A 27,110-nucleotide genomic window follows, 5' to 3' on the forward strand; every position below is an offset into this window, starting at 1 on the left:
ATAGACACTACCTCTAGTCTCTTAAAACAACACACAAATCCCAAATTAAAAAGGGGTTCAAAGCCACATCTAGGTTTAGCAGGCAATCCACTTCAGAGCATTGTAGAGCTCCTGAGGTCTAACTAATATTGATGAGCCAGAACAGAAAAAACAGTCGCCTTTGAGTACTGTGGTATTGCACCTGTGAGGCATGAAAAAGGACAATGAGCACAACATCGCGCACTGCAGAAAATGTACCCTGATTCCATGCAACACAAGAGGGCGATAAAGATGCTGTATCTCTATGCGAAGAACAGCGTGAAGAAAATAACCAGTAGCCATGCCAGAGATAAAAATACAATAGGTTTTCCAGGTTGTTACATGTTCTGAGATAGGAAAATTGGCCTGCAAGTGGCAGATGAAGATGACCAAAAGCAAAGCTGGAATGGACTGGTGATCAGGGTTAACTGTGACATGACTGCACTTATAGCTATGACATCTACAATTCCGATTGCGCCCAATAATGCGCCATGGTGTATAATTCACAACCTTTTAATGAAAATCTTCATAGAAAGTGCTGGTTCACAAGACTGTGCATTCAGGCAAAATCTTAAAATATTTTAAAATCTGCATGAAGTGTCTAAGAAAGAAGTCCAACTCTGACACAAAAGGTATGTTTTTTTAACCAAAGAGAATAAGATGAAGAGAGAGATTTGGAATACATTTAGAATAAAGGGGGAAGTTAATGGACAATCAAAATAAAGGTTTAGTCAGGGCCTGCGGGTACAAGTGAATTTAGGATAGCTGATTCCAATCTCTTACCTTTTGGTACATTTGTGAAATTAAGCATTGATTCAGGGCTTCCAGCGGGTCAGGAAAGAAGCCTTTCCACTTAATAGTGTTATAAGGGTTCTCTTTAGGTGGAGGAAGAGGGGGCCTCAGTAGGTCATCGAGGTCAAATGGGTCCACTTTAGGGATCTGTGGGGACATAAGACAAAGAAAGAAACATGAAAGTTCCATGCTGGATATTTACATAGAAATTGATATCAATTACTCTGTAACAGATCACCAAAAACAATGTGAATGTCAACAGAGCTGTCACACAACATACACTTTTGTGTCATTGCATTCCTTTTTTTTAATGAAATACAGCATTGCATAAGACAAAACACATCTGTACAAAATCAATGCTATTAACTTTCAAAAAATGTTTTTACAATGTTGCTCACTTAGTAACCTTTTTAAATACTACTGCTTTTAATTCCTCAGTGCCAATTCATTTTAATAAGGTTTGTTATATTTACATATGCAAATATGTGCAAATACCGCTAACTCTTCATTGACATGATGACTGGACAAACCATGTGCCTTGAATGAGTTTTTATTACCCAAAAATAAGGATGGGAACGATATATAAGAAAGTGTAAAATTGTTACAATTTCCTAAAAAACACATTTGAAGAAGTGTGTTTTTTTTCAATTAAAACTGGGTGACAGGTGGTATTTTATGTATATATGAAAACAACATAAACTTTACAATTCAGAATACAGTATGGTGTTTGATAATTAAAACAACTGCATGAAAATAGAGCTAGTCATAATAATATAGCCACATCTGACTGGAATTACAATTAAAATGTATTGGAAATTAGTTTGTGTGCAAGGAGTTGATAGAAAGGACAAGAAACAACAGGTGGAAAGCATGATGTACATTTCTAGAATGTAGTTAGTCAAAATTCAAGAGGGGGTCTTTTACATATTTCACCCACAATATCCCTACCAACTAGAATTTCACCACAGTGTTCACATAAATTTTGAAAAAACTATAGTTTAAAATGTCTACATCTTTAAATTAATTCAATAAAAGTATTTTAATATCATTATAATATATCACCATGTTGTCCTGACTAGGACTACGGAACCCAGAGCCTATGGCCATGGAATGCCAGATATTAATTTTGCATGGTACAGTCAGCATAATTATTGCTAGAAGGAACAAATATAACATCACTTGATTTTCTGAAGTTTATATGATTGTGAATTCACGGATAGGTCTCTCACCTTCGTCACAAAGATGGCAAATAGGAGATGTTAACTTCACTGTGATTCTGGTACCCACAATCCTTGCTCTTTCCCTATTCACCACCTGTTAAGAATTACCGGTGCCAAGGACAGGACTGAAAAAGGCATATTAAAAGAATGCGGTCACTTTAAAGAGGTTTTCTAACTCCTCTGGTGAATGTCTCTCACCACACTGCACAGGTGCACCACCAACTGTTCCCATTGAGTACCTACCTCATTTCTCTGCATGGCTTATGCTATAAGCGGGTACGTTCGGTGGTGTTGAAAAAGAGAGAACAAAGACCAAAAGTACCATCATGAAGGCAGCCCTTCCTAATTGAAAGTTGCGTCATTTCTGACAGATGATTAATAATTTCAAAAAGCAAGTAGACTGTCCTGTGTTGTAGCTCAAATATCTATCTGAACATCCGTACCACAGTAGGGTGCATACGGCAAAAGTAGCTTTCATTGTTCAGAGTATGACCGAAACATGTTGACTAGAGTTTCAGATACTTCACGATTATGCGATGTTCTCTCAGACAAGTAAGCATTGGGTCCTGGATAAAGAGCTAGATTTAGTAAAACGCTCATAGGATGAGGGAGTGCGGACACAACCCATGTGAAGCGCACACAGTACTCCTATGCTCCTTTGGTCAGTAGAGTTATTCCTCCAGAGTCAGGCCAGAAACAGCTTGGAACTTTAAAAAAAAAAGCTATAACAGAGAAGATCATTTGATACTGAATCTGGGCCTGCTATGCCCGGTGCAACCACTCACTGCAAAGACCTCCTACGTGTCACACTACTTTTTATTAGTACCATGTGCCAGGTCATTCAGATACTCTGATAAAACTAACATGACTTCTTTAGTTATTTAGTTTACGAAACTGGTGGCGTAGTAATGTCCTCTTTTCCTAAAGATATTCAAGAGGCACAAAAATCCTTTGCAGAAGAAGCAAAAATTGATTGCACATAACCGTGTTAAGAAAATATTGAAAACCACAGCAGAGCACAATAGACAACAAATTATTTCAAATCCTCTAATTCTGAAATGCTGAGTGGCTCCGATGAGAGGAATGAAGGTTACAAAAAGGGTACAAAACTGAGTACTGTAGTTGAAACTTATGCATAGGTAGATACAGCTTTGATACTCAAGTCATATAACACTGGCACAAGGATTGACTTGTGCATCTGCTTTTTTGGTTTTCATGCATGTTTTTACAGACAAAGAATCCCCCTAATCAATTTCTGCCACTCATTCTGGTACTCGATTTCTTTTTGAATCTCTAGAAGGTCATTTTGACATTTGCCCCTGGCCTCCTCCCTGGTAGAGGAATGCCCATGCTAGGGATAATGCCCATGCTAGAGAGAGATACCTGCCTGCATGGAAGGGATTTGTGTGCCAAAAGTGCATCCCCCAGCACAATGAATGAATGCACTTTCAGCATAGCAGAAAACTGGGCTGTAATGTTGTTGGGACCAGATCCAGTTTCAAAAAGGTCCTTCTTCAGGATACCAGGGCTCCCGGTCTTTCAATGATGCCCTTTCTTTCCAAGAGATACTCAAGGGTTCATGTGCTTGTCCTAGTCCCTCAGACAAGCACAGAGGAGAACTTGCTGACTGGTACCTCTAAGTATAGCTGACTCACACACAATACCAGATGATGAATCCCTCTGTCGGCAGAGTTAAGGCCCTGCATTATTGCCTCATAGGCAGTGGGAGCAGTGAGGGTCAGTCTTGGGCATGCATAGGGACACCTGAGGCCTCCACAACATTCTTAAAAGGACAGGAGTCTTTCAGAGAAGATGTTCCACAGCTGCCTGTCAGTGGAGACATTTTCCAACTAGTTTGGAAGGAGTCAGAGTGCCACTACAGAGTGCCCCTAATGCTGGGAGATTGCCTCACACTTGTTCAAAAGTTGGACTTTTAGGACCTCTACCTGACTTTTGTCCCCAGAAACCTTATTTACAAACGTATGTGTGAGAGACTACAGACACTGGCACCCCTTTGTTATATGTTAGGTTGCAATTGGCTTATTGACCCAACAGGAGCTCGTTGAATCACCAGAGTCTACTGGTCCAACCAGTGAAACTGCTCTCAAGAGGAAACCGTTCACGTACGGTGAGACGCTGTGGGCGACATTATGCTATGGATTCAAACATTCCAAAGCAGCGCCGCCTGCCTGCTTTTTTGTGTCATATCATGCATCGATTACTTTTGAATAAAGCATTGGCTTCCGATCCAGAAGGACATTTTATTTAAAGGCCTTTGTGTTTGTTTCAAAGGTTAGCAGGACCTTGGACTATTTATCCAGCAGGTGTCCTTCCAGATCATCACTATCTTCTTCAGCCTTTTCTTCCAGATTCCAAATATAGATTTTGAGGCGGAAGGTTCTGCGCCTTCCAGGGATCCACACATAATTGAGAAGCCAGACTAATCTTACATTTAAGAAGCATTTCAAGGCCTGGCAATCTAAGATCTAGGCTAAAGATGGTTAAGGTAGTCTGTTTTCTCCACGCCAGGACACTTCTTTTGCATACCGTATACAAACTATACATTAATAAATAAGAATGGTGGGCGAGGGATAAACAGTGAGAGCGAGTGGGTGTGTGGGTATTTTAGTGAGAGTGAGAGAGAGAGAGTATGTGTATATATGAGTGTGTGTGAAAGAGAGAAACAGAAACTCTGTGGAAAGATCTCTAATTTGTGTGTCGTCTCTGAGGTAAACAGACTGAGCTTTATGCATTTTTTCTATTAATTCTGAAATATACAGAGAATTACAAAGTGTCGTTTATCGGCAATATAATCTCATTACCTTGTACATAAGGGTTTCTTCATATCCCCTTAACTTTTTTGATTTTACAGTGCACGTCAACACTAATTCTATACAGCACAGGTAACCAGAAAACCCAAGCATGAGTTACAGAGCTCTAAACAGGGGACTAAACTTGCATCAAACAATAAAGTGCTGAGACACTTGGCGACACAGAGTGCCGCTGCTTAAATCCAGACGCTGATAGGCAGAAAACCCCCCAAATTTATCAATCAAACAAGGATGTGGGTCAATATTGAATGGCAGCCCCACTAATCATGCCAATATTTTGTCATCAATCACCACTGTGACGTGAAGCAGCTCCCTCTGCATCTTTTGCACAATATTTACATAAGGAGACAATATTGCAGCCATCATTGTTACAAAGGTGTTTCGATTTGTAACATTAAATGTAATTGTCAGGTGGTGTTGTATCCTGTTATTAACTACTCGTAAAGCCTGCCTTAGTCCACCTCTTGTTATTAATGCTTGAGTCTCAGAATTTAAAAGCTATTCCACAGGCAGGCGCGCCACCCAGCCACTGCCCTATAGCTCCACTGGGGCAAGGGTGGTTTGGGAAAGCCAGGTAATGCTGAGGATAGATGATTCCAATAGATGTTTTGCATCAAAGGTCACTTTCAGAAACTTCAAACTTTAAAGCTGTATTCATCATATGCACCAATAATTCTTTCAAGAAGGAGAGAAGACTTTGTCACTCTGTCTTTCCATAAGTGTTCAGCCTGGTTCTAGCATGCAGGGCAGTGTGCTGAGATGAGTCAAAGCTTGTGCACAGCATGATGAAGACATCAAAATTGTCCAAGATGAAGTTGGTTATAACTCTTGAGTAATCAACTCTTCCACAAAGGAAGGTAAGCAAACATTTGGAAGCGCAGGCTAGTAAAGCGCATAGAAACCACAAAACTGGTTTCAAGGAAATACTCACTGTTGGAAACCGGGCCACCGGGTTAGCGGTCACCAGGTTCCCAGCACAATGGTAGCTTGGCTCGAGCGGTCGGGGGTCAGGCACCGTGCTAAGCGTACGTCACACCCTCACAATAACCATGCGTTCATCCGTTCCAAAAACGACACTACACCGTAAAAATTATGAAAGAAAGTAGTTTGTCTTTATCTTTTTCTCTTAGTTGCAGGTTTCATAAAATAAATACAATACAACACAATAAGATTTTCTTGAAAATAGCAGGTCAAATAAATAATACCACAGTGGGGTGTCAATAAATAGGATCAGGTCATAAATAAGCAAGGAATAAATATAGGTGCAATAAATACAAAGGGCAAATAAATACTGTCAGACAATAAATACAACACCTTCAATAAATAATATAAGCAATCAATAACAATTGCCAATCAGATCACATTTATGAGGTAGTCTGGTTTCACTATGCCCAAGTACAGCTTGTGGTCATTTGGATGACATGGGGGGGTGTCCCATCTAGATTGGTCAAGGCTGGGCCTGAACTGAGGTAGAATAAGGGTAACCTATGGATCTGGCTCCCCCACAATACACAACCCCTCACAGAGGTCACTACTCCAGTCTCAGTTCACCCCTGGCACTCCCAGGCTGGTTCTAACACCCCTCTAGCCCCTAGAATGGTCTTGGTCAGTAGGGACTAGCATCAAGGGTGGGTTTCTGGACCCCACTCCAAGCACTGGTTTCCACCCCTGCTGCCTCACTCCTTCCTCCTTCTGAATCTCTGTCCTCTCTCCTCTCCAGTCAAGTGCCAACTGCCAACTGCCAACTGTCAACCTGAGATGGCTTCCCAACATTCTAAACTGCCTCCCTCTATCCCAGGGTTCTAGAATGTTGCAGAAGGTTCTAGAAACCTCTAGTGTGTTCTGGTGATGTCACAGGTGACAATGGGTGGCCACCATTTTGTGTCTCAGGCCCTCAGACAGAAGTTCCAGGGGTAGGGAAAATGGCTCCCTGACCCTGCATCAACACTAAAAAGTCTGGTGGTTCCCAAAAAGGAAAAATTATAACAGGGTTTGAGGCAAAAGTGGGACAAAATAAATAATGATGAGGAGGGACCACCCAAAGGGCTGACAGGTCTAACACTCACGATTATCTGGGTACCCTTGTAAAGCACAGATATCCAGCATGAGGTCCAAAGATGCACTTACGGTACCTTGATGCGAGGCCGGTCACTGTAGAAGAGGTGCAGGTAGCGCTCGAAGGCCTCCTTCTCCGTCGCCTTGGTTCGCTTTGGTTTCTTGCGGCTGTGGAGCTTCCCTTCTTGTATGAGGAGTAGCTCCTGGTCTCGGGCCGCAAAAGAGGCGTAAGTCTGGGAGATAGAAAGAGCTGCTCAGACTCCAATGTTAAGTAAAATTGTGATAATAATCTAATGGATTCTATACATTTGTCATTAGGAACATGATTTGGGAAAGGATTAGTGACAGGAAGCTTTTGTAAAACCACCTCTTTTACAGACCTCCCCACTTCTTGGATGGCTCCTGGTGACACATCTACTAGCCACGTCCACTGGACCGTACCGTCCACCACCTCCCTATTTCACAGCTTCTGCAAGAACGCCCAGTGCATAAACAGGTCAAGTGAGCACCATTCAGAGACCAGTATTGCCAGGGCCAGATGTGGTCTCCCCCATGTCACATCTCGAATTCTTCAAAGTTTCAGTTTGGTTTCCCCTTCAGAAAATTATAGTTTCTTTTTTAAAAATAATTTGCCGAGAGGCTGTGAACCTATGCTTACAAAACCTATAGATCTCCCCAACAAAAGGCCTCCTTGATTGTACATAGATGGGGTACTGGGATATTGACCTATAGAGATGTGTTGATGATGAAGGGTTGATGAAAATTGGCAATTAGAGTGAGACAAACAAGAATCATTGTAACAAAAAAAGAATGTACTATCCGGGATGATGGTCTTGGTCACACATCTAAAGTTACCTATTGTTTATCATTATGTTGAAAAAACTCAATAATAACAAGTCTAAAATATAATAATGTGTTTAAACAGTACCCACATAAGCAATACATCGGAAAAGCCAATCACTGATAAACAGTGATACCTACTGAAGGCATCATCATAAAATATCAAGTGGTTCTTTATTATAAAACCAGAGCATCGCAAAACAAACCTGAGCAAAAGTATAGAATCTGATCTGTCCGGGAATACATGTAATCCAGGAAAACATGCATTAGGTTAACTTTGCCAGGGACTCTACATTGCAGTTGCGGTTGCGGTTGCGTGATAATCTCCCCCGGGTCGACGGAGCCCATACAAATAATTCCTAATCTTACCGCAGCAATTCCTAAATGATACATTGGGGTCTTGGGTAACACATGCAAAAAAGCTCTTCAATAACCCAAAAGCTCCAAAGTAAATGATGTGGATTTTTTTTAACCTGAAACATATCTTTAATTCTGAGCAATACTGTGAGGTTTGGCAGTTTTTTCGAAGTATAGTTTAGCAAGACTTATCGACTGATGCTCATAAATATTACAAGATGTTTTTGTGGCCTCAAAGTTGAAAATATTTTTCTCACAGAGGAAGATTATACTTCTTGCCCATTAAGCAGCATTTGAGAATATACAGATGATAGTTCTTCCTAGTTTCCCATATTTGGTAATGTGTGGAGTCAAAAAGATCAACTGAAAACAATAATATTCCATTTAGTTACCTCAAACCAAACCAAGTTTGGTTTGAGGTAACTAACCAAGTGGTTTGATCTAAAGAACTTTAGGAGTCAAGGCAGTGCCCTTGATGCCATTAAATACTTGTTCACAATTTTGTCAAGAGCCAGCATTTCAGACCCAAAAAGCTCCAAAATACAATTTTCCTTACATCAGCTTTTATGTGGAATTTTAAACCTAATCTGCCAGCTAGGCTACTACATTTCAAGAGACCTTCAGAGCATTGTACCTGCAATACCTGTGAACTCCCAAAATTCAGCACCCGTGAGAACCCTACGTAGAGACGCGTTGTAACCCCTCTTCCATGGCAGAGCACTCTATATCAAAGGGACAATGACTCAAGTAAAAGATCTGCTGCAACGTATCGGCTTCCTGCCTTCTGGCAGCCTCCCCCTGTGAGTCGATGCGCTCAAGGTATGTTGAAGCCTCCGGTGCTGGGTGGCTTCAGTCACCATGATGAGACATAGTAAGGCTATCTGACCTCAGATGGAGATATCTCAACACCCTCTATAACATCTTGAAACACTAGAGGAGTGTAACACAATATTGTATTGTATGATAATTGCATTTCTATAGCACTTACTACCCCTGATGAGGAGTCTAAGCGCTTTTACGGCGAGTAGCACGCTACTCTGGAACCCATAAAGGATTACAGGTGAATTAGTATAGTAAAATATGAAAGTAACTTGAGTGGTGGATATGTCAGTCTGTTATTTAGATTGAGAAGGATAGTGGAGGGATAGAAGAGGGAAAAGGTTTTCATTTATATAGCGCTTGCTACCCCTAATGAGGTGTTGAAGTGCTTTTTATGTGAGTAGCACCCTACTCCGGAACCCATAAAGGATTAATGGGGAATTAGTATAGTGAAATATGAAAGTAATTTGTGTGGTGGATATGTTAGTGTGTTATTTGGATTGAGAAGGATGAGGGAGGGATAGAAGAGGGCAAAGGTTTGCATTTATACAGCGCTTGTTACCCCTGATAAGGTGTTGAAGCACTTTTTCAGTAAGTAGCACGGTACTCCAGAACCAAAAAGGATTAGTGGGAATTAGTATAGGGGAAATATGCAATTAATTTGAGTAGTGGACACGTTAGTCTGTAATTTGGATTGAAAAGGAATAGTGGAGGGATAAAAGAGGGAAGGGTCTAGAAATTTGTTTTTGTTTAGAACTGTAGGAGGGGGTTTAGGATGAGTAAAGGTAAGATAGTGGCAAGTTAGTATTGCAAAATATGAAATTAATGTACAAAAAAAAATTGTAATTCAATGGTGAGGCAATTGTAGATAGTTATGATAAAATATTTACTTATTTATGCACTTGCATACATGTTAAAAACATTGAATTATGTAACTATCAGTAATATGTACATTTGTTAAGCAGAACTAACGAATTTCTATATTATTTCAAACATAATTATTATACACGTTTATACAAAGCAATACAGATATATAGGTACATATCTATAGTCCAAATAAATGCTTATATACAGAGGGATATGCTGAATATTTCTGTTTGCGTATTGTGGTTATGTGGGGAAGAGCCAATTCTGGACTAGTTTTCTGAAGATAAGGTGGTTGTTGGTGGATCTTATGTTTGGGGGGTAAAGAGTTCCATAGTTTGGCTGCTTGAACAGAGAAGGATGTGCCACCCATGCTTTATTTCATGCACGGTGGGATTTTGAGGCGAGGTGCCACTCTAGAGCAGAGGTTCCTTTGTTGAATGTGTTTGGTGATTTTATTCCTGATGAAGAGCGGTCCTGTTCCATGTATCGCTTTGTAGGTGATACAAAGAAGCTTGAATGTGGATCTGCTGGCAACCGGTAACCAATGCAGGGCTTTTGAGGAGGGGGGATGCTGTGTAGTGGCTTTATATGTAAGAGTAGTCTGGCAGCCGAGTTCTGAATCCGTTGTAGACTTTTCCTAGTTGTTAAAGGTGATCCGTGGTAGAGGCTATTGGCGTAATCGAGTTTGGACAGAACAAGAGAGATAGTAGCCTGGAGCTTGTGAGATGGGGGAAGATTTGTCGCAGAGTTTTTATAGTAATGAAGCTTGATCTTGCTAGTTTTTCCACTTTGGTACTCTTTGGTAGCTTGGAGTCCAAGGTCATTCCGAGGTTTCTTACCTCCTTAGATACTTTAGGCAGTGTTCCCACATTATCAGGCCAGGAAGCAAGTGTGTCATATTTTTTCCAATCACCACACGTGAGTATTTCAGTTTTGGAAGCTTTCAATTTGAGATGGTTCTAAGTCATCCAGTGATCCACGTCTCTCAGACAACTGAAAATTGGTGAGTTTCCAATGTTTTTGAGGCATTCCAATCTAAGGAGTATTTGTGTGTCATCTACAGTTATAGCACGTGAGGTGAAATTGATTGATCGATGCTGGTAATGACTTCATGTAGATGTTGAAAAGCATGGGCGAGATGATAGAGCTTTGAGGGACCCCGCTTGTGAAGTACGGTTCGGACAACAAACAGGGGGAATGGATGACATTAGTTCTGTTGTGAGGTGGGATGGGATCCAGTCTAGAGCAGACACCTCTGTGCCAGCTTTGTAGAGTCTTTGTATAAGAGTGTCATGGTCAACCATATCAAAAGCAGCCGAGAGGTCCAAGAGAAGTAGCGCAGCAACTCCGTTGCAGTCAAATGTGTTCTTCAGGTCATCCCAGATGGCACGGAGGGCAGATTCTGTGCCTCTTCCTGGAAGGAATCCCGTTTGGAAATCTGAAAGTATGACATTCTCTTAAATGAATTGTGACATCTGGGCAAAAGCAGCTCTTTCCATCAGTTTACCAAGGTAAGGTCCTTTTGTAATCGGTCTGTAGTCATCAGTGTTCAGCGGGTCCAAGTTTGTTTTCTTCAGTAATGGGCTTATATATGACTTTTTGAGCTCTTCTGGAAATATACCAGTACTTAAGGTATTGTTGATGATTCTTCAAACTGGGGTGGCAGCAGAGGTTGTAAGAATAATTTTCTTGAAGGTTTGCAATAGACAAGGGTCAAAAGGGCTGCCAACAGGCCTGCTTGATTTGACCAGGTCCATAAATTCATCGTGTGAAATGTGTTGGGAGAAACAGAGAGGCTGCATCAGAGTATTCTTGGATTGTTGTTTTGTAAAAGGCTCAGTGTTGGTGCTTTGTCTTTGTTTTAAATACAAGTCCAACGTATCTGTGTGTGGTTACCTATTTGTGATATTTGCACATTGTGATATGCCCTTTGCTAGTTGTATAAGGCAGTGTTATCCTGTGTTAATGTTAATCTATATGTCCATAATGGCAAGCGATCATTCATTTACCTGTATACTATACTTAACTCATAAGCAATATGTAACTGTTGAATGGGGGGAAAAAAGCAAATAAAGAAAATGTAAACAATAAAATTAGTCCAACGTATCTGCTTTGGCCGTGTTATGATTTCCCAGTTTGGTCGTGAAATCTTGAGTAACGGAATGGGCTCCTTCTAGATAATTTGGTTTAAGAAATTCAGTGAGACTTTTATAGATGTTTGCGCATTTAGCATTTTGAATTCTGTCTGAATAGTACCTTTTCTTAGCTTTTTTGATAGCTGACTTGTACAATCTGTTAAGTTTCTGTAGGCGACGTTTGTCTTGATTAGTGTTTGTTTTGAGCCATGTACGTTCCAGCATTTTTCTGTTTTATCTGTTTTATCTTTGTATTTCTCCAAGGTACCTGTTTTCTTTTGTTCTGTTGTGTTGTTCTTAGTGGAATCAGGATATCAAAAGCTTCATGTAGTAACTCATATAGTTTTTTAACAGAATGTATTGATTCCAGATCTGTACTGGATTTTAGTTTTGTTTCTAAATGTTCCAAATTTAGTTTGGTCCATGGTCGATAGGTGGATGCACTTAAGGTGGTTTTAGGTGCGTCGCTTTGTGTTGTTTTATGTTGGAAAGAGAATGTTGGTCTGACCGTGTGACCAGAGTCATTGTTTGAAAGGTAACTAGCTATGTATTTGCAAAAATGACATGTAGGATGTGTCTAGCGACGTGTGTGTGCCACATCCCACTAATCCTACTGGATAACGGGCAGTTCTAGATTGCCCCAAGGTTTTCAACAATGCTTTCAGAAAAGCTTTGGCTAACTTTACGGGGTAACTAGGATCTTCTGCCTCATCTGGTTGCATCTTCACTAAATGTAATTTTCAAAAAAGTTAAGATTGCTCGCCAAGTCAAAGTGACTTATTGGTACCTCACACTGGCAAGGGGCCATATTTTACATTTGTAGAGGTAATTTAAAAGATATCTGGGGTCCTCTACTTGGTAGCCGACTAGTAGCTAGTTAATTTACAATGAAACTGAAAATTAAATACAGAGATATACTGTTTTTATATTTTCCAAGACCAAAAGAAAATAAAACAAGGATACAGTTAGGTAGCTAACCCTAAATAGACAACATAGGTCTGTTAGCTAGACTGCCTAAGGGTTCCACAAAGCTTTGTGGGATGCTAGGTTCATGTACCCCTACCATAAAAGGGTTCCATTGCCTTCTCTAAATTCAGGATGCTGGTTTCCTGCTCGAAGGCAGACGGGCTGTTTATGAAGATCTAAGGTTACAATCAAGGCTGGCAGAAAATAGAAAGCATGATTAGATACCAAAAAATATATCAATATACTACTTGTTCTTCAAAAAAGCCAGACCTATTGGAATGTCTGCTTTCTAGTCAGAGTCAAGCCAGGCATGTCAGACAAAAGTATGGACAGGGCTCCATGTTTTTGCTCTGCACATCTTTGCAATATAGATACCAGAGTGGCTGTTTTCTGTACAGTGGAATGAGTTTGTGGTCTGCTTGGAAAGGGCATGTAGATGACACTAATCCGCTGACAAGACAGATCTTCAAACTAGTAACACCTAAACAGAACACTCTATAGTTGCCTCAGAAAGAGGTGTTTGGCCTTTCTGATGTTTTTTCTTTTGTTCTTTTATTACCTCAACTTTTTCATCATATCAAAAGATCAAATTAGAGAGGGATCTTGGGTACACATATACCCAGTCTACAGTTCTCCATTGAAAAAGGGACAATCTACACAGAGTATATGTCAGGTTGCAAAAGTCACAGTTCAGAGCACAACCGGTCCACTGTTTGAATTCTGCCCTGCAAAACAGGAGACAAAGTATGCTCTGAGGTGCCCTCCACAGCTTGCTCAAATATGCAAACACTGGAGGTATGAATGAAAGGAGGAAGGTTGAGACTCCAGGGTAGAGCCACTCTCACCTCATGCATGAGAGCGCCTGTAGCCAAACAATCCCACTGCACATCTAAACATATATAAATCATTACCTCCTTCTCCTCTGCGTTTACTCCCTTTTCTTCGGTGTCCTGCAACAAAGAGACTTGAGACCTGTGAATGAGAGGTTGAATCACAGAAAGAATGAGCGTGCAAAGAGACAAAGATTAAACTTACTGTCTTGGAGAACTGATGCATCTTGAATGAGTTTAGCATCTTGAGATGGGGGCCTAAACAGCAATGTGAATTTGCAAAGCATCCATACTTGGATGAGCTCCCATTCCCTGCCCCATCAACCAGATCCCCTCAGTGTGCCAAATAATGGCTATACCATGGCCAACGCTCATCCCAGCCATATGAATTTGAGTTCCATCCTCATGACAGCAATGAGCAAGTAAAGAAGGAGAGTCTTATCTATTAGGCTCTTTGACCTGTAAACAGAGCCTGAGACTGAAACCCAATGGACCTTCTTGTCTGCCACGCATCTATCATACATTTCTTAGACCGTACTCCTCCCAGAAACACTAGGTCAACAACAATTCGTACAAATGGGGACCTCAAGAACCCACCATTCCTTTCTCACTGTGAGCTTAAACCTCTACATAAAATCTTTGGGGGGGTTTCTACTTCAACTAAGAGATGTCCATCCACACATATCGACATATCCATACGTGTTGTCAGGTAATGACATCCAGCCGTTAACATACGGCCTCACATCAATTTACAAATAATTTTTTACATGAAGGGAAACTTGACAAAAAACGAATGTGTGCTGATGTATGGCAGAACTATGTAACTCACTTCCAACAAGTATCTTAACTATGCTGAATGTAGGAAGCTGGCTTTGTATATACTATACCAAAAGGAGGTATAATATACGCAGAGTCCAGTGGGTCCACAGAGGCTTTACAGAGGCTCAAGTAGATAATACTAATGCTCTCTTTCGTGGTAGTGTGGGTGAGCAGTTAGGCATAGCAAAGGACAGTGCTAAGCATTTATTGTACTTACATAGGCAAGAAAGGATTATACACACTCAATGACTAAATTCAAGACCAATTGTTTCAAAAATATTACTTTTTGTATATTTATTTCTTAGAACCAAAGATACTTTGTTGCAGTAAAATACTTTTTGCATTTTATATGTAAAAAGTGGAGACTGCATCTTTCAATCAGTACAATGTTATCCTATGGGAGAGAACACAATCAGCACTAAGCAGGTAAGCAAACTATTTACAGTATTGTGCTTTTGGGTGTAGTATCAGTGATGTAGTGCCAATGTTATACAATGGAGAAAAGGGGCAATCGAAGTGGTACTACTTGCAAGTAAGTAGCACGGTTTTGTAACCCAGAGTCTGGGGGTTAAGGCAAGCACAGGGGGGCCACAAGGCAGCACCAAACATACACCCTCAGCGGCACTGGGGCAGCCTGGTGTGGAGTGCCAGGCTGCCAGCACAGCGTCAGGTACCCAATGCAAGTCAATGGGGAATCTTAAACTTAGAAAAAGACTGCAGTCTCGGGCCAGGAGGCCGAACGAAAGAAGCCTACAGCTGTACAGGCAACTTAGGATGTGCTAACACCTCTGGAAATCTCCCCAAGGCCCAGGGGCTTCGGGTGCAGGGGTGGCCTTTGGCATTGGAAATCAGCTTACCGGTGTGGTCATGGTTGGGAGGGGGTCATCTTGCAGAGGCTGCAGGGATCAACTTTGAGTCCAGCAGGGATCAACCCACGAGGGACTCTTGCTCAGGATCGCTGGGAAACCGTTGCTGGATCGGTGGGCCTCTTTGACTCGAGCCATGGGCGTCGGGTGCAGAGGTGGTCGGTTTCGCAATTACGCAGGCAGAGCTTTGTCTTTAAAGTTGTTTTTCTTCTGGACAGATCCGCTGTCCAAGGGAGATCAGGCGTCTTTTTCGAAGGCAAGTAGTCCTCCCATGGTTCTGGAGGTCGTTGGGCTGCAGGACGAGATATTCTTCTGTAGCATGGGCTTTGAGGTCTACAGACATACCGGTAGGGCTGGGGCTAAGTCAGTAGGTGTCTTCAGTCTTCGCTTCTGCATGGCTCTTCTTTGTCCTCTTCTTCATAGGTCATCGGTAATCTGATGATTAAGGTTCAGGGGTGCACCTAAATACTCAATTGTGGGGCATTACAGGGGTTAGAAAGTAGTAGCAAATAGGCTACTTACCTAGGGTGTCTTCACCCTTTGTATGTCCACTCCCTCTGGGGAGGGGGCATACTCCTAACCCTATTGGCTAGAATCCTCCAAAACGATATGGAGGATTTTCAAAGGAGAGGTTCACTTCAGCTCAGGGCACCTTAGGGGCGGCCCTAGCTGAGAGGGGGACACACCTCTCCTGCTTACTAATTTTCCCGCTGACCTTGTCGCCAAAAGTGGGGCTTGGTCAGGGGGGCAGGCATCTCCACTAGCTGGAGAGACCCTAGTCAGCAGAACAAAGGAGGGGCAGCCTTTGAAGCTCACCGCATTTCAATGCTGTCCCTGCTTAGGGGTAGATGTGAAGCACCTCCATCCAGATAAGGCTTTGGTTCCGACCCACAAGAGCAGAAAGCTCCCATCTCATGTGGTAGGAACCATGTCTTGAGGCGGCAGGCTGGTGCAGACCAGTCAGGCACACACTAGTGGTGTGGTAGGTTTATGATGTGATGCTATTTCTTTAAACAAAGTACATAACAAGCTTGTGGCTACATCTTACAGGTAACAGTTTGCATATCTGGATTAATATATCGACACTCAAGCTAATCAAAATGCTATGTTTCAAAATTCAAAGTTAGCTAAGAAGCCAAGGCTGAATGAGCTGCCGAGGGGTAGTAAGGATTGTCGCTTGACAGTCTGAGCTGTGTAAACTCTTTTTTCCTGTTTTGGTCCCTGCCACCTACTTCACTCACTGCAAGACTTATTTTATAAACACTAGCACCTGGTTTTAGTCCTACATTGCTACATACAGCAAACCTCTACATCTGAGGATGAGCTCTCTTCTACATAGCCGAAAAAAAGTTTAAAACATACCATATTACTGTGTTCTCAATTCTGATGGACAGACGACTCATGGTGGGCTAGTGGTTAGAGTGACTGCATTTAGAACACAGTAAACTAGATTAACGGGTGAGTCATTAGGGCCATGTGTGATTAGTATCAGTGTTGGAGTGTAACATGCTTCTCTTTATTGATATATAGCTCAGTGAAGCCTGGATACTATTCATGTAGCCAGCTTACCTGCTAGTGGCAGTCTGTATATGGGTGTGCATTCCCCTTTGGGTTTGATTAGTGTCATGTGGGTGCATCTTACACCAGGAAGTAAATGTTCATATAATCATCTATATATAACTCAGTGAAGTCTCAGCAGATCTTACTCCAGGTGTCCTTAGCCCAGTCAAGCTTAGTTATCATTCATGCAACCTGCTTACTTGCTAATGGCAGAGAGGGTATGAAAACCTCTGTAGTATCCAAGAAGTAAATGAAGCCAGAGTATCATTCATTTAGGGTGCTTACTTGATAATGCTGGAGTAAATGGTTGAGCCATCACCTCTGTATGTGATTAGTATTGGTGCATGTCTAGATTGTACTCCTGTCTATCTTTAGCCCAGATGAACCAGGGTACCATAAATGCAGCCGCTTACCTCATAATAGCAGAGTGAGGATCCAAGAGCCGCTTCTGGGAGTCCTTGGGAAGGGACTGGAGGGTGGCCTCAGGGATGGGCACTGGAGGATCAGGTACTGGTGGCAAGACCTCAATGCACGCGAACTACACAAGAGAGAGAGAACGACAGCCTTGTGTCATGTTACTAGAACAGATGAAGATGGACAGGCATGCCATGTTAATTATATATGCTCCATTGATGAAGGACTCCCCCAGGAGGAAATCTTAGACAACACTAACCTATGAACAGCAGCAAGTCTAAAAATCATTAGGTAAAAGGCTATTTTACAAGAAATAAAGAGTAAAAAACTTATTTTACCTGTATTAGCCTCGTTAGGCCTACCAAATCCCATTACATATAAAGCCTTTGATTACAATGAAATGCATACCTAGTAAATCCTAACTTTTTCCCTTAGGTAAGAAAGATCTTTGAAAACGTGATAACAGATATTAGATTTGATACATCCCCCATAAAGGAAAGTTTCCTTTCCTTTCACAGGACCTATAGCACATTACCATTGTAGTAATTTATATGTCAAATTTCTAATGCTAACATATAACAGGTAGTTCTAGAGCGCCCCAAGCTTTTCAACTATGCTCTCAGAACAGCTTTGGCTAATCTTGTGGGGGTAATTAGGTTCTTCTGCCTCGTCCTGTTTTAAACTCACAAAATTTAATTTTCAAGAAAGATAGGTTTTCCAGATTGAAGAGGTGGCACTAAATAGTCAGCATCTGGTACCCTCAAAAACAACAACAGCAAACATGCCCACAATTTACAAGAGTCCATCGTCCCACAGTCCGTCTCAAAGCTCAGACTACATTTTTGCCATACACTGGCAGGCAATTACCAGAAAAGGACTTGACCAAACAATATATATCTTTGTCAAGAATTGTGGTCAAGAGCTTTAGACAAATATAAAGAAGAATAAGATCAAATCCGTCCATTTAAATATGGTTTCCCACACCCAAGAAAGAATGATCAGTCAGTTTCCATAAGCAATATATATTAAAATAGCAACCTTTCTAAAATCGTGTAAGAGTAAATCATCTAAATAGGTTATGAAATACAGAATAGCACCAACCGGTAATACACAAGGATCTGCCAATCGCCTTTTCTACTTGGTTTTTTTTTTAGAATTTTCTTAAAATTTAAGCCACAACTCCAAACACCTCAAGATCCGGTGTTGATGTGAAGCCTACAGGTATCACTTAGAAATCCAACAGGTATTACTGATTAAGTTGAATTTGTCCTTTAGCTTACATTGAGCTCAGATTTTTGCACTTTGGTATCCAAAATATTGCCGCACAATAACATTTACATTGGGGAACTAGATGTCTTTAGGTTCTGTTCTAAGAATGAACACATTTGCATTTCACCATATTGTACATCATCACAACCTAGAAAAGCCCACAAAGATGCAATTCAGAAAGAAACAGTACTCAGAAAAGTGACTTCTCCCCCACTAAGCAAGGCGATTGAGAAATAAATATGAACTAATGCAAATTCAGCCCATTCACACATTCTCAGTGGCTTCATTATCTTCTATTCACAGGGTGAAGATCCTTCTTGATGAAGGATGGATGATTCGACATTCAGATTATGATACCAGAATATCACAATAAAAAATTTCTATCGTGAGGAGGAGCCTAGCGCGCAACCAAGATGGCCGCGTAGGTGCGAGGCTCCCGAGGACCTCCGCGACCTCCTATCACTATCCTGAACATATCCTGTCCCAGATGAGGGGACTGTGTCGGTGAGCCCGAGCTGAGGTGGCGCCCGTTTTCCGCTTCCAAATCGGACCTCGGACACCGACTTTAACACCGATTGAGGTTTGCGGCCTTCTCCTAGCCGAACCCCGGATTTGCGTTGTGGGGCGATCCAGTGACGAAGTGAATAACAGCGGCGGGCAGGGCTTGGTGGCTCGCGTAACCCGCACTTTCACTTTCGCTTTCGTACCCTCCTTGCTGTCTATGCGAGGTTGGGTCACGGGGCTTGGTGTGTTGGTGTGGCCTCGCTGGGGGACCCTGCCTGCCCGCCGGCTGTGATCCGCCCCGCAGATCTGGGGTGGCACCCCCCCGGAGCCCGTGGACCGGCTTGCCCGCCCTTCACGACGTGGCTGGTGCGATCGGGAGACTGGGACCATGGCCACGAAACAAGATGGCGATCGGGCAAAGGTAAAATCGACCCGGCGTGGCGCAGCCCATCAGTCCAACAGCATGGATCGCTATACCCTCCAGAAGGGATCTCCTGAGGTGCCACGCAGGTCCCCTGAGGGCCCTACTGATGCCCCCGATCTGCCCACGGATCTGACTCTGCGGGATGTCATGGGCGCCATCGCCGAGATGAAGGCCTCTGTGGGCCAGCGTTTTGACACACTGGCGCAGAAGATCGACTCGGTCCTCGTAGATGTTGGCCTGATAAGGGCCGATCTCTCCAAGACCAACGACCGAGTCGATTCTTTGGCCCACACCGCATCGGGCCTTACGACAGATGTGGCGGCCCTGCAAACGGAGGTGCGCCGACTGGCTCGGGTGAGTGCGCTGATGGATCGTCGCCTGGAGGACTCCGAGAGTCGGGCCCGGCGGAACAACATCCGTATCATCGGGGTGCCTGAGGGACGTGAGGAAGCGGCGGCGGACCTTTTCGTGGAAGACCTGATCGTTACCCATCTCCAGCCACGGGGGCTGAGTAAATTCTTTGCTGTGGAGAGGGCCCACAGGGTTCCCGGGGGAAGGCCTAAGGTCGGAGCCGCTCCGAGACCTCTCATCGCCCGGATTTTTAATTTTCGGGACAGAGACGCTATCCTGCAATCCTCCAGACTACAGGGACCGATTAGACTTGATAATATGGACATTAATTTCTATCCTGATTTCACCCCTGCGGTCCAGAAGCAGAGACTGAGCTTCCTTGGTGTCAAGCGCCGTCTTCGGGACCTAAATCTCAAATACGCCATGCTCTTCCCAGCTAAGCTGCGAGTGGAGGTGGAAGGCCGCACACACTTTTTTGATCATCCCGAAGCGGCCGGGGACTGGCTGGATACTCTGTCTGGAGATCGGGATCGGGGTGACGGGGGGGGGAGCGGCCGGGGGAGAGGGCTCGCCGGATCAAGACTGAGGGACTAATATTAGGCCTCGCTCGGGACAAGAATGATGCCACTTTTGACTATACGTCGGATTGTTTAAGTTCCCCTCCTATGGAGGTTGTGTGGGGTCTCTTGGGGGTTCTCCCTCCTCCTCTGGGGGTCTAGTTAGTTTAACTATCTATGGGGCGACAGGCACACTGCACGTTGGGGGGGCTGTTTGGGCTCATGCAGGGGTGCAGGGAGGGGGGAGTTTTGTTGGGGTGGGTGGGCAGGGATGGGGTGTTGTTCGTTATTATCACAAGGCAACCCTTTTTTTGTGTTGGTTCTACTGTGCTCTCGGGGGGACGAATGATGGTTTTTGTGTATGATGGGGGGTAGGGAATTAACTTTGTTGTCTTGGAACGTCAATGGACTGGGGGACAGGATTAAACGAGGTGTGGTCCTACAGTATCTGAAGCGACTCTCGCCTGATGTGGTCTTCCTGCAGGAGACACACCTTATTGGCAATTCCTTCTGCGCCATGAATCGGCGTGGCTACCGTCTCGTGGCCCATTCGGGCTTCACGTCAGGCTCGAGGGGTGTGGGTATCATGGTAAAGAACTCGCTCCCGTTAGAAATTGATGAGGTGCTCCACGACGACAGGGGACGTTACACTGTCTTGGTGGGGAGAATGGAGGGCAAAGTGGTTGTCTTTGTGTCAGTGTACGTCCCACCGGGGCTGCAGTCGACCACCTTTGCAGATCTGGGGCGCCTCCTCCTTGGCCTTCCGGGGGGGCTTCTGGTGGTGGGGGGGATTTCAACGCGGTGGTTTCTGGGACTGTGGATCGTCACCCCCCTAGGGACCTCCCCCGGGCACAGGCGTGGCTATCCGGCCTCTTGGATACACTGGGATTGGTGGACTGCTGGCGCTTAAAACATCCCACGCAGCTGCAATACACTTTCCACTCGGGGGCCCATGGTAGTCTCTCACGGCTTGATTATGTCCTTGTCCCGGCGGCCCATGTCGGGAGGGTGGGGGAGGTGCGCCATTTGGCACGGGGTATCTCGGACCACTCCCCGCTATTGTTGCATTTTGATGTCTTTCCGAGGGCTGAGAGTAGGGTGGTCCCAATCAATTCCTGGTACCTGCGCGACCCCACCATTCGCGCTGACTTGATTAAATCCCTCCAGCGCTATTTTGAGGAGAATGTGGGGTCAGTGCCTTCAGCTATCTCCCTGTGGGAGGCCTTCAAATCAGTACTTAGAGGGGAGGCCCTGTCCCTTATTTCCCACGCCCGGAGGCGCGAGCGGGAGGAGGTGACCCGGGTGGAGGCTGAAATAGCTGAGCTGGAGGGTAATCTAGAAGATGGGGTGACGGATGCTGCATTACATGTCCTCCAGCTCAAGCAGGCGGCTTATAGGGCCCTCGTTACGGAGGCGGCCAGGGGCCTCAGTAGGGAGCAACAGGGGCGACTGTATGATGTGGGTGATAAGGCTGGTAAACTGATAGCGTGGTTGGATAAAAAGGAGAGAGCGAATTGTGTGGTCCCGCTGATTGAGAAAACGAATGGTGTAAGTGTAACTGAGCCAGAAGAAATTGTCTCCTGTTTCGCGGAGTATTTCCGCGAGGTGTATTCCCCGGTCTCTTCTTGCTCGGAAGAGGATTCCCGTGCTCTGCTCAGGGATATCGCGCTGCCTTCCCTGTCCGGGGAGGACAGGGTGTCGCTGGACGCCGCTCCCACCTCCGACGAAATCGCCCTCGCCATACGCTCGGTCGCTTCTGGCAAGGCCATGGGCCCGAACGGTATCCCTATCGAGCTGTATAAGCTGCGACCGGATACATTGGCGCCTCACCTCCGCGCAATGTTCCTCGCGGCCCACTCGCTGGGCTCCCTCCCGCTTGACCAACGTCTGGCTACAATTGTGGTGATCCACAAGGAAGGGAGACCTCGGGATCGGGTTACTTCCTATCGGCCTATCTCACTACTGAATGCGGAGCCCAAAATTCTCGCTAAGGTACTCGCCAATCGGCTGGTCGGTGTGGTGGGAGATCTGGTTCATCAGGACCAATCTGGCTTTATTCCCCATCGCAATACAGCCCTTAATCTGCGGCGTTTGCATGGGGTGCTTGCGCGTGTCCCGTTTATACGGGAGCCGGCCATTTTGGCGTCCTTAGACGCCACCATGGCGTTTGACACGCTTGAGTGGCCATACATCTGGGCGATGCTTGCGAAGTTCGGGTTTGGCCCAGGATTTATCAGTTGGGTCAAATTGTTGTATGCGGGCCCATTGGCGCAGGTGGTCGTGAACGGAAGAGTATCGGCCCCGTTTGAGCTGGGCCGGGGCACGCGACAGGGCTGTCCCCTGTTGCCGCTTCTTTTTGCGCTTGCCTTGGAGCCCCTGGCGGAGTGGCTGCGGTGGGAGCCTTCCATCCGTGGTCTCCGTTGGACCCCCGAGTATGAGGACCGCGTATCCCTATACGCTGATGACATCCTTCTGTACCTAGCCTCCCCACGTAAATCGCTAATAGTCCTAGTTGATGTTTTACACTCGTTTGGTCGTAACTCCGGTCTCGTCATCAACTGGGCTAAATCGTGTGTGTATGTTCTCTCTGGGGAGGCTCCTATTCTCCCGCGGGGCTGTCCGATCCAGATCGCCCCGCAGGGATTTCGGTACCTGGGTGTCTTCATTACTCTGGACCCGGAGGCCCGGTATGAACGGAATCTGCTCCCCCCCCTCCAGCGTTTGCGGGTAGATGTCGCACGTTGGCGGCGCCTGCCGCTTTCGCCGCTCGGCCGGGCGGCACTGTTCAAGATGATGTCTCTGCCGCGTTTTCTGTACGCTCTGCAGAACACTATGGACTTGGTCCCGGCGCGCTACTTCCGTGAGGTGGAGAGTCTGCAACGCCGCCTGTTCTGGGACGGGAGGCCGCGTATTGCTCTGGCTAAGCTGACGCTCCCATGGTTTGACGGGGGGATTGCCCTCCCGGATATTAAACGGTACTATTGGGCCTCCCAGCTCGCTGCCATTAACCACGGCCTCTATGGGCCCGCCTTAAACCCGGCATTTGAAATGGACAAGATGCTCCTGCCAGGTGGCGATTACAATCGAGCGCTCTACTCTAGCGCGCCCGACGCTCGTCTGACGGGCCCCACGCGTGTCATGGTGCAAGTCTGGCACGCGGCCAATGCAGCTATGGGGTGGAAGGACCGTTTGACCCGGGCATCACCACTATACGCGTCTGAGCGGTTAGGTTCCCTGTGGACCTCTAAGGGCTTCGAGAAGTGGGACATAATAGGTATCAGTAAAGTGGGGGATCTTTGGACGAGGGGAGGATTTAAAACGTTCGATATGCTGCAGACGGAATTTCAGTTGCAAGGCAGTGAATACTTCCGGTATTTGCAGGTCCGACATGCGCTGGACTCCGTCTTCTCGGACGTTGCCTCCATCCCGGAATATTCCCCCCTGGAAGATAGAATGCTGGATGGGCACGTCCCGGACAGCACGATCTCACTTATATACAAAAAGCTGATAAACGACCGCTCGGGCCTGTTGACTGCCCTTCGTGCGACTTGGGTTGCCGACGGGCTGGAGTTGGATGACGAGGACTGGACCTCCGCGGTGGCCTCGTCGAAGGAGGTGGCCATACCGGCTCGCCTCCGCTTCGTCCAGCTCAAGATACTCCACCGGGTCTACATGACGGGGCCAAAGCTTCTGCGTATGGGCTATGCTGGAGATGGGTTGTGTAAGCGTGGGTGTGGTGCTTTGGGGACCTTTATGCATATTTTGTGGGAGTGCCCGGAGGTAGAGGGGTTCTGGCGTGGTGTACATGAGGTGCTGCGACTGGTTACGTATGTGGCGCTGTTGCCTGAAGCGAGGAGATGCCTGCTGAATGTGTGGGAACCGACTGATTACTCAGCGCCGCAGACGTGGTGGGTGACTCTGGGATATATGATAGCCAAGCGTGATATTGCTCAACTGTGGGGATCCCAGAGGCCCCCGACGGTCTCGGCCTGGAAAGAACACATGGACTGGTGCATGTTTCGCGAAAGGGTGGTGTATGTGGCGAGGGGTAAGCCTGGGGCATGGGTGAAAGTATGGGGCCCCTGGAACGCCTACCGAGGGGGTATCTGCGCGCCACCGCTGCTGCCTGATCCCTCGCCAGCCCCATCCCCTTAGCCGACTCGTTCCCCCGCTGCCGGGCATTGGGTTCCCCCAGTCCTCGCTTTGCTCTCTTCCCCCTCTTCACACTTCTGTGTATAGTTGGGATCCCCCCTCTTGGGGAGCACGTGCTGCTATTTTTGATTGTGGGTTGCCTTGTGGGTGTGGTTTTAATTTTTGTTGTTCTTAATTTAAAATGAAACCGCATAATGGGGCCTGGATGCTGTGGCTTTTGACATTGTTATCTACTGAGAAATGCTCCTCCTGTCATACCAAGTTTCCATAAATGTATGTCGTATGTTCCTACCATTGCTAGCGGCCGGCCGGAAGGTTGTGGGCCCATACTTGTATACTTTTAAGACCTGTAATAAATGGTTTCAAAAAAAAAAAAAAAAAAAATTTCTATCGTAAATCTTGTATCCTAAATATCATTGGACATGAATTTTGTATCTTAAATGTAGATTACAGATATAATACCTCATTGGAATTAAAGTATTATATAAACGATATTTAGGACACAATACTTATGTTGGATGATACTCACGCATAAAATATTCCGACATAAAACTCACATTCATGAGACTAAAGGTATTCAATCCGGCTAAGTGCAGACAATGTAAAAAAACAAGCAAGATAGATCTTGTCTCTTACTGCTGGTGAGATTCGAAATGAGGGCGCAAGAAGCAAACATTAGTATAAAGAGTGTAGAAAGACTATTGTCTCCACCAGCCAAACGGTTGAGCTGGGGCAGGAGCAAGGAGTAATCCCCATGTGGCAAATGCGGGTGGAGGCCCTGCTACATTGTCAAATATTTCACAGTACTTTCAGCAGAACACTGGTTCTGCGACATCCCATGCTTTGGAGTGGGAAGCACACAAAGTGGTCATGCGGGGCCAATGCATTACCATGATGTGGGGGTGAGAGGGACTTTATGCTGAAAACTGTTAGACATGGATCGGGAGCTTTGAGAAATTGAGAGAGCAACCCCGAGGTGCACGGACAAGGTGCAACCACTCCGGGAACTTCCTAAAACATCACCGGGAACTTGGGCTAGGCTTGCAAATCCTGACTACAAGGAATACATTGCCTGCTTACATGGCAAGGGGGACAGAGCGGGTAGGGTGCTGACGTGGTTATTGTGTGGGGAGACACCCCACAACTGCATTGGGATGATGAAACGATGTTACCAGCACAGGCCAAGTGGACGGTGGCTTGGGGCGCCGATCTCTCTGATAAGCAATGGGTGAGGGCCATAGTACATGAGAAGGGGGTTTCAAGGAACCCGCTGTTCCAGTATACACAGTTTAAGTATCTGACCTACCCGACATGGGAAGGAGTACACCAGATATTTCCAGGGGCTCTTTCGGAGTGCCAGCACAGCCACATACAACCTGTTGACTTTTACCACATGATGTGGGCGTACCCTATCCTTAGGAGGCATGGAGGGAGGTGATGGGAGACACTATCGGAGGTGGTGGAACGTGTCGTGCCCCTCACCCCAGAATACTGTTTATACGAACCGACCCTGAGGGGGATAAGCATACCAGCAGGTTTGTTTTGCTGCCCAGGTATCATTATGAGATAGATTGCAGGCCAGCTCGTCGCCGGAGGCGGCGTGCTGGCTGTGAGATTTGGTGAAATAGGCCAAGGTGGAACTGGATGTACTGAGTAGTCTCCAACAGCAAGTGGTGGGGCGCAGACTGCCATAGGAGGCTCATGGCTATTCAGCGTCCTCTCCGGTACACCTGCAAGGTAAGATTGAGGGGGACAGTATCCACCCTTTGAAAATGCATTGGGGCGCACTGAGTGTCTCCCACTCTAGGGATTGTAAGAGTGTACTGAGGAAACAATGACCCTAGCCCCTTCAGTAACCTGGCTTAACATGGAGGTGTCCCCTGCATCAATTGTAAATGCCATTACACAATGCACTCAATACCATAACACAATTGGCACAATCCAATATTTGTCGCACCATGAAGTCATGCCATGATATGCCTTCGGCTTCCATGATACCTCCGTGGTCCACGACTTTCAGCGTTTCCTGCTTTGATTCAGTTCCATTTTACTAAGCGGTGCTCCCTGTCTCTGTAGCTGAATTTATTGAAGATTGGAAGCCCTTCTCAAAAAGTGCTTGTCATTGATATATATATTTTTGTGGTTACATATCCAACAGGAGATTAGATTTAAATACAGTTGAGTAAGAGGGGTGAATCAAAACATAGAAAATATATTTGCAAATGAATACAGGTTTTCTTGTTGAGTCTGAGCGATGCAAATGGTGGTGAGATCATCTTATGTAACCAGACACAATAAGGATCACAGCTCCGTCACCTCGCATTCTGCCTGGCATAGGGGCAGATGCACTCTGGCCTTAAAAGGCCATTGATAGATCATACAAGATCCAAACCCAAAGCAGCTGAGGTGTGCTGTGAGTAGTCACAACACTACAAGCCCATCAAACCTCACAATGTGCTCTGTA

General features: G+C 45.2%; 1 protein-coding gene across 1 annotated transcript in view; it reads right to left on the reverse strand.

Annotated features, from left to right (window-relative positions):
• The window catches only part of WDR97 (WD repeat domain 97), a 619,749-nt gene that overhangs the window by 380,861 nt on the left and 211,778 nt on the right, over positions 1-27,110 (reverse strand). Inside the window, exons 12-15 of the mRNA XM_085604522.1 lie at positions 17,389-17,513; positions 13,812-13,872; positions 6,994-7,149; positions 802-957 (exon numbers count right to left, since the gene is read on the reverse strand). Coding sequence (XP_085460648.1) covers positions 802-957; positions 6,994-7,149; positions 13,812-13,872; positions 17,389-17,513 — 498 coding nt within the window. The remainder of the gene's footprint in view (positions 1-801; positions 958-6,993; positions 7,150-13,811; positions 13,873-17,388; positions 17,514-27,110) is intronic.

Source organism: Triturus cristatus, chromosome 5_1 (assembly GCF_964204655.1).
Source record: "Triturus cristatus chromosome 5_1, aTriCri1.1, whole genome shotgun sequence".
Classification (NCBI taxonomy): domain Eukaryota; kingdom Metazoa; phylum Chordata; class Amphibia; order Caudata; family Salamandridae; genus Triturus; species Triturus cristatus.